The 13,708-nt window shown below is 38.1% G+C and overlaps 1 protein-coding gene across 2 annotated transcripts in view; it reads left to right on the top strand.

The window, feature by feature from the left end:
* ATXN3 (ataxin 3) overlaps positions 1-13,708 on the top strand; it is a 46,578-nt gene that overhangs the window by 4,988 nt on the left and 27,882 nt on the right. For both annotated transcript variants that reach the window (XM_019642343.1, XM_019642344.1), the window contains exons 2-9: positions 2,778-2,942; positions 3,193-3,237; positions 4,517-4,602; positions 5,028-5,094; positions 7,337-7,424; positions 10,781-10,913; positions 11,250-11,416; positions 13,185-13,281. In XM_019642343.1, coding sequence (XP_019497888.1) covers positions 2,778-2,942; positions 3,193-3,237; positions 4,517-4,602; positions 5,028-5,094; positions 7,337-7,424; positions 10,781-10,913; positions 11,250-11,416; positions 13,185-13,281 — 848 coding nt within the window. The remainder of the gene's footprint in view (positions 1-2,777; positions 2,943-3,192; positions 3,238-4,516; positions 4,603-5,027; positions 5,095-7,336; positions 7,425-10,780; positions 10,914-11,249; positions 11,417-13,184; positions 13,282-13,708) is intronic.

The raw sequence follows: 13,708 nt of genomic DNA, 5'->3' as shown, positions 1-13,708 counted from the left end.
ACTGCAGCAGGTGCTGCAGCCTACGCCATCGCCGGCGACTCACGGCAGCCCAGCTCCAGGTTGAGCTGTTGTTCAGCATCTTAGCTGTGGAGGGCAGTGTCACTGGCCCTCATAGTTGGGATCCAAACTGGGGTCCTCTGGCGTCCCAAGCCAGCTCTTAACCAATGCGTCACTCAGCCGGCCCTACATGTCTTTTGATGAATATATGCTTGTATTTCTTTTGTTTGCATTATGTACCTAGTAATGGAATTGCTAGATCATAGGGTCTGTATATGTGTGTTAAGCTTTAACAGATACTGCAAATAATTTTCCATAGTGATTATACTAGTTTACACTTTCACTAATAGTAAATACTAGTTTTGATGTCTCTCATCCTTCTCCAATGTTTAGCCACTCTGGAGAGTGTGTGGTCATGGTAACACATTGTGGTTTTAATATACGTTTCCCTATTGCTAATGAACTTGAGTACCTTTGTGTTTTTAAGCCATTTGGCTATCCTGTGAATGCTTGTTTGTCTTGTCCATTTTTTCAGTAGGATGTCTGTATAGCCTTCAGTTCGCATTATAGTGTTCAGTGAGAGCTGCTCTCTGGGGGTAGGAATACAGTAGAAGGAAAAGGAGATGTAGACAAGTCCTCTCACCTTTGTAACTATACCTTGAGGGCTAGAAACTTCTTTTTTTTTTTTTTTAGATTTTTATTGGGGAATTGGCGGATGGGAACAGAGCTGTTGTTCAGCATCTTAGCTGTAGAGGGCAGTGTCACTGGCCCTCATGTGGGATCCGAACTGGGGCCCTGCTGCTCAGAACTGGCATCCCAAGCCAGCTGTTAACCAACGCGCCACTCGGCCGGCCCTAGAAACTTCTTTACTCTAAGCTATTATACTTATTCCATACCAGGTTATAAAGACAAATTTATGTCAGCCCCCAGTCTCAGACTCCAACTTTCTCAGTGCTGCCTTCCTATGCCATTATATTTGTATTCTCGATATCTTTTTCAGCAGCTGAATTTCGTTCCTAAAACATTAATTAATCAGGAAAAATATGTGTTGCTTGCTGGGCTCACTGTCTATTGTGTAATGTGGCTCAGAACAAACTGCAGAATGTCAGGCTGGGTTAAGGAACAGACATTAGTGGGGAAAAGGAGAACTTCCGAGGCCTGGAATTAGCAAGAGAAGAAAGTGTTCTCCTGTCTCCCACCATCCCACAGAAGGACAAGCCCTGGTCAGTGTTCACAGGAGGGATCTCATCCACCCATGAATCCCCTTTCTTAGAAGGCAAGTATGGGAAAGAGCATTGTTGCCAGGAGAGGGCTGACAAGCAGGCTTCACAGTGCCAGGCAGTCTTACACATATGGGTTACCATATGTGTAAGAAAGCCAGCTGCCAGCACCCACAGACCCTGGGACCCACGGGAAGTTGTACTCCCCAGTCACATAACAGGAAGTCAGTGATCCCATGGGGCGCTGAGCTTGGATGCAGCCCCTCTTGCAAGCAGCTTGTCCAGAAGTGAGCTCCAGGGGTGCTTTTTGGGTATCTTGCTCATTGCATCATACTCTATTACAGAATTCCCTGAAGAGAACCTTGACTCTGTAGCTACAAGTCTTAACATCAAACAGAATTTTTCTTACCTGTATCAGTTCTTGATATATGAAATTATGAAATGCTTGAACAAGCATTTAGTTCAAGTAGAGATTATCTTGTTAAAGAACAAATGTTCTAGGGATTAAAATCCCCTTTCAGCATTAGTAATTTGCCATAGAATCTCTAAAGATGAATTTATATTAGCCACTGGAAATAAGGGAGGCTAAATGTTTATAGAGTAGTTTTTTTTTTTTAGAAATTTTATTGGGGAACAGTGTGTTTTACCAGGACCCAACAACTACTCCAAGTCAAGTAGTTGTTTCAATCTAGTTGTGGAGGGCGCAGCTCAGCTCCAAGTCCAGTCACTGTTTTCACTCTAGTTGCAGGGGTCACAGCCCACTATCCCATGCGGGAATTGAACTGGCAACCTTCCAACCAACTGAGCCACCTGGCCGCCCCTATAGAGTAGTTTTTAGTAAACTATGAGATTTGGTGTATTTGATAGATGATAATGTTTGTTTAAGTAATTCTTAAGTTTTTGATCATATTGCAAAATTACTGTAGTTTCATTAATGGTAGAGTTATAAAATAAATGTTAACTAAAAATGCATATACCTTATGTTAATTGTTTGTCTAAAACTAAAAAGGTTGTTTTGACATTGTTAAGAAATTAATGATTGGGGCCGGCCGAGTGGCGCGTTGGTTAAGAGCTGGCTTGGGATGCCAGCTCTGTGCAGCAGGGCCCCGGTTCGGATCCCACATGAGGGCCAGTGACACTGTCCTCTACAGCTAAGATGGTGAACAATAGCTCAGCCTGGAGCTGGGATGCCATGAGTCGCCGGCGATGGCGTAGGCTGCAGCCCCTGCTGCAGTGGGCTGCCATAAGCTACTGTGTGTGGCTGGCAGCCAGCATGAGCGTCCAGAGGCCGGCGACTGATCTGCCTCACCCGGGAAGAGTGCAATGATAATACCAACATGGGCCAGCGAAGCAACGTCCTCCACAACTAGACTGAAGAGCCAAAGGACAGCAACTTGTCTGCTCCCCTTCCCCAATTCCCCAACACTGTTCCCCTCTCCCAATTCCCCAATAAAACCTTTAAAAAAAAAGAAATTAATGATTAAATTCCCCTTTAAAAAAAGACTCTGTACAAATCAGTTTAACAAATCACATTTGAATTTTTTCTTTTGGAAATATCAGCAAGAAGGCTCACTTTGTGCTCAGCATTGCTTGAATAATCTATTACAAGGAGAATATTTTAGCCCTGTGGAACTATCTTCTATTGCACATCAGCTGGATGAAGAAGAGAGGATGAGAATGGCTGAAGGGGGAGTTACTAGTGAAGACTATCGCACATTTTTACAGGTACTGATTTTAAACTCACCAAATTGCTTTTTTGTTTTGTTTTGTTTTTTGTTTCTTTAATGTGGGAATTGTTTAGAAAAGGATAAACCATTCGGCCTATCGGGATCTGACTTGTTAATTATAACTCTGCTCTTGATTTTGTAAATGAGGATGCACAAAATATTATTTTAAATATGCACACTAATGACAGTTTTTATTCTTCTCTCCCCACCCTCTGCCCCCGCCTCAACCACCTATCCAAATTAAACAGCAGCCTTCTGGAAATATGGATGACAGTGGTTTTTTCTCTATTCAAGTGAGTAGCCACAAGCAAGTACTAAGTGTTGTCTATGTCCCAGGCACTGTTTAAGCTCAGGGTATGGCTGATAGAAGCATCGTTTCACAGCGTTTCATAGTCACTGAAATGATGTGGCCTTCAGAAGTTTCTGCAACAGATTGTGCCTAGGAGTATAAGTATGCTTTAGAGTCTAGATTTTTATGTAGATAAACATGAAAGTTAAGATTGTAGGATCTTCATTTTAGATAGGGCTTTTTGAAAGGAGATTTAATTTGCATCTGGATGCTAATAACCTTAATTCCAATAAGTCAGTCTTTTATACTTACTGTCTCTTGTGTAAATTTGAGAAAATGCAGCCTCGTTACCTTCTCTTAAATCAGCTTTCAGAAGAAGCTATATTACTTGTGAAATGCTTTTGTCGGTGGGTCTTTCAGCCTAACACTTGGGAGTATCCTGAGTTCTTTCAGAACCTCTCTTGAGGGGCCTGTTTCTGTAGGTACCTTTGTTTGTATCCCTCTTGTACTGTCCTGGACTCCTCATTCACCAGCATTCCCAGTCAGTGCTTCCTCGTGGACTGTTACAGGTGACAGCTATGCAGGGCTAGGATCGGCTGAGCCCTTGTCATTTCCTGTGCGTGCGCTGCCCTTGGTGCTGATTCACGTCTGCTCACTAAATTGCATTCACTTTTTGTCTATTCTGGTACCTGGTTCACTTGCTTCTTTGTTGCCTGCCTTGGAAGTGAATTTTCAGAAATCTCCTATTTTTTTCAGGCAGTTTGAAATATTCAGATTTATCTTTTGTTTTTTCCTAAAATTATAAACCCACGATAGTAGAAGTTTTAAATCTTTAGAAAGAACTAGTTTTCATAGACATTCGAGATAATTATCACTGTTACTGACATATTCAGGTAGTGAGTTGAAATATTTTTCTAAAGCAGGACCCATAACAGCCAAAGTGTCATATATATATATATAGTGGACTAGTCTTAAGAATAGCACTTACTAGATAGAATACACATTTGGATTTTTGTGGCAGTTTTATCTAGGAATTGTGAGGTTCTCTAAATATCCCAGAAACCCAGTGTTAAAAAGCAGTCTTTTAATGTTGTCTTTATATGTTATTTATATTATAGATCTAGTGATATATCTATACATACACACACACTTTTTAAAAACCATAACCTTCTGGGCAAATTGATATATGAAATACACTTGTTTGTACAACTAACATGGCTACCCTATTTATACTTGGAATTAAATGGTTTAGCTCATGAAAACTTGCTATTTTTTTCTAACAGGTTATAAGTAATGCTTTGAAAGTTTGGGGTTTGGAACTAATCCTGTTTAACAGTCCAGAGTATCAGAGGCTCGGAATCGATCCCATGTGAGATTTTATTTTTCTTTTCCTACATTTCTTTTCCTAAATTTGATTTTTAAAGATGTGATTTCTTAAAGAAGCAAAATATATTTTGAATGCCTTTGTTTTGATGTGTTCTGTTTCATTTCCTATTTCACCTTTTGGGGATGTCCGTGAACGTGTGCCCTCTAAGCCTTCCTGGCAGCCCAGTGTCTGGCAGCGCAGAGCTGACCCTCTACTGCTGTGTGATGCCATCATTTTTGCAAAGCATCACTGGTCTGCAGAGAGATTCATTCTGTTTGTGATTTTTAAAAAATCAGTGCTACTTAACTGTTAACATAATCCTAAATTATCATAAGTTTTGTATAATACTTGCCAATAGACAAACTAAATGAATATGAACGCTAATATTTCCACTTAATATTGGTTCTGTATTTTTTCTCCTTTTCTAGAAATGAAAGATCATTTATATGCAATTATAAAGAACACTGGTTTACAGTTAGAAAATTAGGAAAACAGGTAATGTGTCTCCTCCTTCCCTGTCTTTTTTGACATTCTGCACTCCATTTGCAACTAAAATGTAAGAGATTAATGCCTTAAAGATGAAGAAGCTCACCAGGAGAGAGAGAGAGAGATAGAGAGACAGAGACAGACAGACAGACAGACAGAAACAGGCAGAGAGTTTCAATCTGGATAGATATGAATTTACTATTTTAAAAGACAATATCAATTTCCCTTATATATTTATTTGTGACCACCATATACAGTTTGGCTGTATAATAAGAAAAATTATTAAGACAATGCAAACGTGGCTACTTACAAGTAGGTTTTATGTGCTAAATGTTCTATCAGCTATTTCACTTATAGATTTATATTGAGCATAGTACTGTCACAAAGCTTGAAATAGTGTTCAGCACAAATGAAAGTTTTCAACCATGTTTGCTTTAGCTTAACAAGATTATTCACATTCCAAAATGCCACATAATACATATATGTCCACATAAAATAATTTCTATTAAAAAAAAAGAACATGGGATATGTCTTCAGCAAGCGTTTTTTAAGATCAAGAAATGTACCTATAGTGTTATTTTAAAAAATAATTAACAATGATCTTTGTACACACAGTTCCATTTTTTTAAAAACAGAACTAAAGTCCTTTTTTTAGAATTTTGAATCTTTGAAAGAGCGTTAATTAAAAATGGGCTAATGCAATAAAAAGGAATTAAATATGGATACGTGCAACACCATGGGTGAATCTCCAAATAATTATTCTGAGTGAAAGAAGGTAGACACAAAATACTACACACTGTATGGTTCCATTTACATAAACATCTAGGAAATGTGAATGAGCCTGTCCTGACAGAAAGCAGATGCATCAGGGGTCGCCTGGGGTTGGGGAGGGTGAGGCAGAGCGGAGGAGGAGGATTCTAGGAGCCCGGGCGCCTAGGCAGTGCTGAGTGCAGTACGTTCACTCACTTGGCTGCAGTGGGTTCAGGGTGTATGCATAGGTTAAAGCTTCTCAGATTGTGCACTTCAAATATGTGCAGATTATTGCATGTCAAGGATACCTCAAGCTGTTTTCAAAAATGGTACAAAAAAGAAAATGAAGTCAAGAAAGAGTGCATTGAATTAAGTCATTAAAAGATAATTCAAATACATAAAACCTTGCTATTATCTTTTAAGTCAGCCACCGAGAAGCAGCTTTATACAAGTGGTTATTTCTTAAGGTCCCTTCTGAGGAGCTCAGAGCAAGTAAGGAGGAGAGGGTATAGTAGAGAATGACCCGAGTGGGATCAGAGCTAGGGAAAAGCCAGCGCAGGACATGGCTGAGATTATTGAACCTCTGGGCTTTATTTATATCTTTGAAAATTATGATCAGGTAGTCTTGTTTTGTATAAAGTAATCACTGGATTTTTTTAAGATCTGAAGGCTTAGATTCCGGAAATTCCTATGTATTGATTTGCATGTAAATGTATCTATTTTGAGAGATTTAAAAAAATTTTTCATTCTTCAAAATTGAATTTTTACATTTTAAATTAACTTTGACAAATATAGGAAATGTCAAATTTTGGCTTATCTCTGGCTGTAATTTATATTTTTGTTGAAAATTCTATTTTTCACTATAGACTTTTTTGTTTGAGGTCCCTGTTTAATGAAAGAGGTGACTGGAAAAAGTATTGTGATCTATGTTAAAATTCAAGAAATTTTGTGTCTTGTGAGTTAAATTAGAATTCCTATGAAGTAGTGACTAAATGATGGTAATTACATGTGATGGGGGCTTAGTGACCTTTTTAAAGTGAGTTGGTGATTACAAATTTCTTCTTGAAAGGCCTGGCTTTTTTCTCACAGTTGACATCCTTGACCAAAATTATCAGTAGTGGGAAAACTGTGTACTTGTCATTTTTCTTCCACATCAATATAATGTGATTAGATTAGGGTTTTGTTAGCATACTTTGAAAAAAGGTTTAATTATAGCTATCAATAAAGATATGTTACTATCAGTTTCTCCTTTTTTGGTGGGAAAAATTTAAAGTATATGGCTTAAAACAAACTTTTAAAAAACGTTTAATAGTGATTAATCTCTAACATTCTATTTCAGTTTTTAAAATCACATTATTATTTAAAAAAATTCTTGGTTTGACATATTTCCAGTGTTAGACAGTTATGCTAAGTTTAGACGTGTTATAGTTATTCTCAACATGTATAACTTCCTTATTAATTATAATGTGCACTAACTTAAATGTTGGCAATTTTTTTCCAGTGGTTCAACTTGAATTCTCTCTTGACGGGTCCAGAATTAATATCAGACACATACCTTGCACTTTTCTTGGCTCAATTACAACAGGAAGGTAAATAAAGATGGACAATTTTATAATGTTATCTTTCAAAGTAGCTAAATAAAACTAGCTCATTGGATGTGAGAGTAACCATGCTGTTTTTATGGCAGTGGCAGTGAAATAATCTTTGTTTTACATGGTGAACTTGAAGTTGTGATTTGACTGATACTATTCAGGTAGAGTTTTCACTGACACCTGGCCCTCTCCTGAGGATGCTGCTTCCTTTGCAGCCCCTCTAAGTAATTGCTCCTATGTCTTCCGCACCCCACACACCACTGGGCCAAGGGGAAGGCCAGGTGTTCTTTTTGCTCCTGCTTGCCTCTTCTAGGCCACGGTTGTTCCCTAAAAACTCCAGCTCCTTTGAATTTCCAACAAATATAAAGTATAGAAAATAACTTGATGAACCCTTGTGTATCCTTCACCCCGCTTCACCAAATATCTCATGGCCAGTCTTGTTTTATTTATACCTTATCCACTTCATACTCCTGTTTATTTGAGCAAATACTAGGCATTTTATTATTTTCTCTGTAAATTTTTTAAATTCAAATCTGTAAAAGCAAGGACTCTTAAAAAATAGAGCCACAATACTATAATCACACCTAAAAAATTTAACTGCTGCGCATTCGTGACATTAAATTCCCAGTCACTGTTTAAATCTCCCATCTCCGTGGTTGTATCTTATGTTTTTCACAGTTTAATCCAGTTTGAAATAAGATTCATTGATTGCATTGGATTGAAATGTCTCTTAAATCTAGCTATGGGATTCCTTTCCTCTTTATTTTTTGGAAGAAAATGGGTCATTTGTTCTGTTTCCCACATTCTGGATTTTGCTGATTACATTCCTGTTTTTCTCTCAGGCCTGGATACTCAGTAATTTAGTCCTTAGATCAAGAGGCTTAAGCAGGGTCAGGTTGATTTTGGGGACACAGGAGACTTCACAGATAGCACTTGATATCTGGTTGTCTTTTTGTGATTTGAGTAGCTATTGATGATCAATGCCTAGTCCATTATTTCATTAAGGATTGCAAAATGGTGATAATAGATTCCCATCATTCCTTCATTTATTAGCTGGAAAAGTTTTATACAAATAAACTTTCATCATTATTTGGTTATCCTGAAGTATAGTCATATAGTAAAAGCAGGATAAATAATTTTTTCTTTTATCTGTTTTTAAAATGAGTTCATTTCATAGTGTCTTTCTTTGAAAAGCAACCAATTAGTTGTCCGTTTTTTTCTGAAGTGTCATTATGAACTAATCCATTAAAACAGCTCATGTGTTTTAGTCCATTATAATATTCATATTGATACTCTAATTGTCCATCTTGGACCAGTGGGAACCTTTTGTGTTTGATTCCCAAGTTTCTGAAATGACCACTGTAGCCTTTTGAAGCCTTCCTTTGTCATGTAACCAGAATTTTCAGGCTTATCTTGTATATTTCCTGCCCTTTAGTAATGATGTTTAGAGATCGCAATCTGGGCACTGGGATATTTATTGCTAATGGGTTGGTTGTCATGCAGTTCTCTCCAATTCACATGTAAGACTATAGAATTGTAACTAATTTGATTTTTATCTACTTCTATCTCTTTTCTTTTGTGTCCAGAACCTTGGTTCCTAAATATGTCTTCCTTTGTGACACACCATCTACACTTGGCTTCCAGGCCACATGCTCTGATTTTCCTCAGATTTCATTGGCTGCTTCATTCAGATTGCTTTTGTGGATCTTACTCTTTCCAACCTCTAACTGTTGAAGCGACCCAGAGTTCGGTCCTTGGACAACTTCTTAACTATATGCTGTCCCCTTATTTCAAATACCATCTCTAAAAAAGGTCTATATGCCAATAATTGTGAAACTTTTATCTTCTGCCTAGATAACTACCTTACAAAGTTACCAAACTCCTAACTTTGACTTCTCCACTTGGAAGTCCAGAAAGCATTTCAAACCAAACATGTCCACAAAAGACTGATTTTTTTCTCCCCAAACATGCTATCCCTCAGATTTCCCATTTCAGCAAGGACCACTTTTCTTGCACTCTGGTTCCCATATATTATATCGTTAAAGCAGCCCAGAGTGCTTTTTAAAAACCACAGTGCATATTATGACACACCCTCCTCCTTCACCCTTCAGTGGCTTCCCAGCATGTGGAATTTAGTCTTGAATAAACCCTAAGATCCGTAAGTATCATCTGAACAAGACAGAGTTTCTACTCTTCGTGATGCCTTTCACGGAATGCCTTGGTGAGCTGATAGATGTATTCTAGGATCCAGAAACAATTTAATGGCATAAAACATGTTAAACCATCTGAACCCTGAGCACACTTGTTCTTATAAAACAAAAAAAGTTAAGCATATTAACCTAACTTATTGCGTATTAACTTACTACTGTTTTGTGTTTTTCCAATACTCCTTTTGATCCTTGTTTTTGTGTTTCATTATCTGTTTTTATTTTTTTTTGTTGTTTCATTATCTTTTAGTGCTCACACAGGATATCCTGTAATAAGCACCAAAGTTTAAGAAAATTGTATGGTAGAAAAATGTGAATTGATTAGAATGACTTAGGTATAGCCCATCATTACTCAGTGTGGAGTCTCCCGCTGGGGAGACCCCGGCTTTCTAGAACTATATTTATAAAAAAAGAATTGCACAGGATGAGTGTATTTCTTTCACACCTTTATACCTTGACTAGATTTTCAGTATTGGCTTCTCAGACCTTGTTTTTAGTTCAAGGGAGGTCAGGGTGAGGGGGCAGCTATTTCCACAGATGACTCATTTTATCCATATTACACATTACACATTATTATGTACATTATCTGATTGTGTCCTCACAACAACCCTCTGAGGAAGGAAGGTACCAGTATCATCTGTTTAACAATTGAAGAAACCAAGACAGATATGTCAAGCGATTTACCAGGGACCATGCAGCTAGGAAATGGAAGAGCTAGAATTAAAACCCAGGCAGTCCGATTGCAGACTCCTTGCCCTTACACTCCTTTATCTGACTCTGTTACCATTTAGGGAGTAGCCTACTTGGTCAGGCACTGTTTTAGGAGAGCTGTTTACAGATATTATTTATTTCTCATAGCCACTCTATGAGACGGCTATTCCCATTTTACAGGTGAATAGAGTCAGACTCAAAGGCTTAAAGAACTTTGTTCTAGATCACCCTGCCAGGAAGTGTAAGAATCATTATTTGAAGTCAGGTCCTTCTGACTCCTCAGTTTGTATTCGTTTCACAACTGTGTACCGTGCTGTCATTGTCAATCAATTTCGGATCTCTGCTATCATTGTCAATCAATTTTGTCATTGATATTGTCAATCAATTTTGGATCTTTTATTAGCTGTTTCAGTTTATTCTTGCCCTTTTTTTTAGGTTATTCTATATTTGTTGTTAAGGGTGATCTGCCAGACTGTGAAGCTGACCAACTCCTACAGATGATCAGGGTCCAACAGATGCAGCGACCAAAACTTATTGGTGAAGAATTAGCACAACTAAAGGAACAGAGGTAAAACTAAACCTTCAGTAACGAATATGTGATAGTATTTCATTACAAGAATTAAATTTTCATGCTAACATTGACTGTGTAGTCCTTTTATTGTTGGTGATTTTTTTTAGACCTTTGTATTTTAGTGAAGTTTCTTGGTTCCAACTGGAATCAACTCTTTGAGTTACTTAAAAATATTGAGTCACATCACAACACAGTCTTTATATTATTAAACCTTACCTGCAAGGAAATGCGTAAGTTTTGACTTACATAAAGTCTTCGGTTTATACATGTCTTTATATCTAAACTACAAGACTGGTCTGCAGCTATTGTCAGTTCAGTGCTTGCATTCTTTAGAGTCCAGAAAACAGATCTGGAACAAGCCTTAGAAGCAAATGATGGGTCAGCAGCATTAGACGAAGATGAGGAGGACTTGCAGCGGGCTCTGGCACTAAGTCGCCAACAGATTGACATGGAGGATGAAGAAGCTGATCTCCGCAGGGCTATTCAGCTCAGTATGCAAGGTATAGACGTCCTGATGTGGTTTCATTCATGGTCCAAGAATTGCTTCAGATAACTTGTGGCTCCCCTGGAAGTTAGTGAACTGCCAGAAGTCCTTCGAGAATTTCTGCAGAAGGAATGGCTATGCATAGCTCTTCTTTTAGTTTTCTTGTGATATGAATGACTTTTTACAACCTATGTTATATTAGGACTAGTTATATTTTTAGTTCCGGTTATTCCATTTGGTTATAATATTGTACTAACAGAGCAACAAACTGAAGTTAATCTTTGTGGGCAAAAGTTGGGGGGGACCCTTACCCAGACCAGCTGTTTCATATATGAGTGCTGTTGGACACAGGGAAAGGCCTGGACAGAGAATATAAATTGATTTTACAGAAATCTAACATTAGTGCTGTGCAACTGACAGCTTAAGCCCACTTTGACGGTTCTGCTTTTACAGTGATATAAGCCCATCAGCAGTGGAGGGTGAGACGAATTCCCTAGGCAATCCAGGCAGAGGGATGTGTCTGGGGTGTGGCTCAGAGTGGCTGATATAAAAGTATAAGGGGTTTCTTTCGGTAGTTTAGTTTTTATCTAATATGAATTTGCCTTCTATTTTCTAATGAAATTACTCATTGAATTTCTTTCTTTCTTTATTGTTTAAATTTTATTGGGGAATAGCCATGGTCATTGGTTACACATTACTTTCATGCTACAATGGCATAGTTGGCTTTTTTTTATTTTATTTTTTTTTTTATTGGGGAACAGTGTGTTTTTCCAGGATCCATCAGCTCCAAGTCAAGTAGTTGTTTCAATCTAGTTGTGGAGGGCACAGTTCAGGTCCAAGTCCAATCACTGTTTTCACTCTAGTTGCAGGGGTCACAGCACACCTTCCCATGCGGGAATTGAACCGGCAACCTTGTTGTTCAGAGCACGCGCTCTAATCTAGAGCACCATGCTCTAATCAACTGTGCTAACCGGTTACCCATAACTCATTGAATTTCTTAAATATCTAAATAAAATTGAGGTTTCATTCATATGAAGATTGTCCTTTTTACCTATTGTTTTATCCTGACCTTCTTATGCCTCCTGCCCATACCTCTGAGTACTCTGTATGGTGTGCAGTCCAATTTTTGATTAGTAGAGTCCTGCTGGATTGGCCCAATTCTGGATGGACACCAGCTTTTATAATCTTAGGTATTTTTGTGTAATTCATTCTTCTTACCACTTTATTTCACAGTTTGTGCAGAATCTCTGGTTGGTGCAGTCATTCAGTGAGACCACGGAAACATACTTAAGTTGCTGTAGGCCCCAAATGTTTGAGAGTAGAACACGGAGTGGGTTTGAACAATCGTCCACTTTAAGTTGCTTCTGAGGAATTCTATGCCTTTGAAAGTGTAGATTTATTTCTAATAAGTTCAAGGGAGCACACAATAGTGGTGTGAATGGCGCTTCCTGCCAAGTTAGCTGTTGGACTTGAGCCCTCACATCTGACACCACAAGGTAATGGCTTTGGTTATCGTGCACACAGATCAGATTTGAACAGCCTTTTTCAGATTTTCTCTGAGGTTTTCTTTTCTTTTTTTTAGCTGAGTCGTCCTGCCACCTGTTGGCAGATCAGCGACAGTCACTTGGCCAGCCCCTCAAAGCCATTCTTATATTTACAGAATAGTAGCAGAATATTTTTAAGAATAAAATTGTTTAGAAGCTTGTTCCCATAAGTGTAAACATACGTTGCTTTCGCTGGTAAATAAAATGATTGTTTTTTGTTCCATTTTCTTTTGTTTTCAGGTGGTTCCAGAAATATATCTCAAGATATTCCACAGACATCAAGTACACATCTTACTTCAGAAGAGTTACGGAAGAGAAGAGAAGCCTACTTTGAAAAGTAAAGTAGTTGGTACAATATTAAAATTGCATATTCAATATTTACTTTGGCTATTTTGTCTATTTGTGAACTTACAGCTTTGGATTAAACTATTTATTTTATTTAGGATTCTCTTTTTTAAAAAGACTGGTTACTGCCTGACCCTATGAACATTTGAATGTATTATTTTTTTTTAATTTAAAACAAACTGTGAGATGAAATGTAGTTTTAGGGAAAAATTTTGGCCCATTACTAATTAAATTTACATGAAATAGGGTGAAGGAAACCCTGTGAAATTTCAGTCATCAAAAAGATAATGGGGGCCGGCCGAGTGGCTCAGTTGGTTAAGAGCTCGCTCAAGAGTTGGAGCTCTGAGCAACAGCAGTTCGAGTCCCGGCCCAAGCTGAGCAGCCGCTGAGCTGCCAACCGGTGGCAGGATGGCTCAGCT

Source organism: Hipposideros armiger, unplaced genomic scaffold (assembly GCF_001890085.2).
Source record: "Hipposideros armiger isolate ML-2016 unplaced genomic scaffold, ASM189008v1 scaffold_67, whole genome shotgun sequence".
NCBI lineage: Eukaryota > Metazoa > Chordata > Mammalia > Chiroptera > Hipposideridae > Hipposideros > Hipposideros armiger.
The sequence above is the reverse complement of the archived record's forward strand: the minus strand, read 5'-3'. Positions and strand labels throughout refer to the sequence as shown.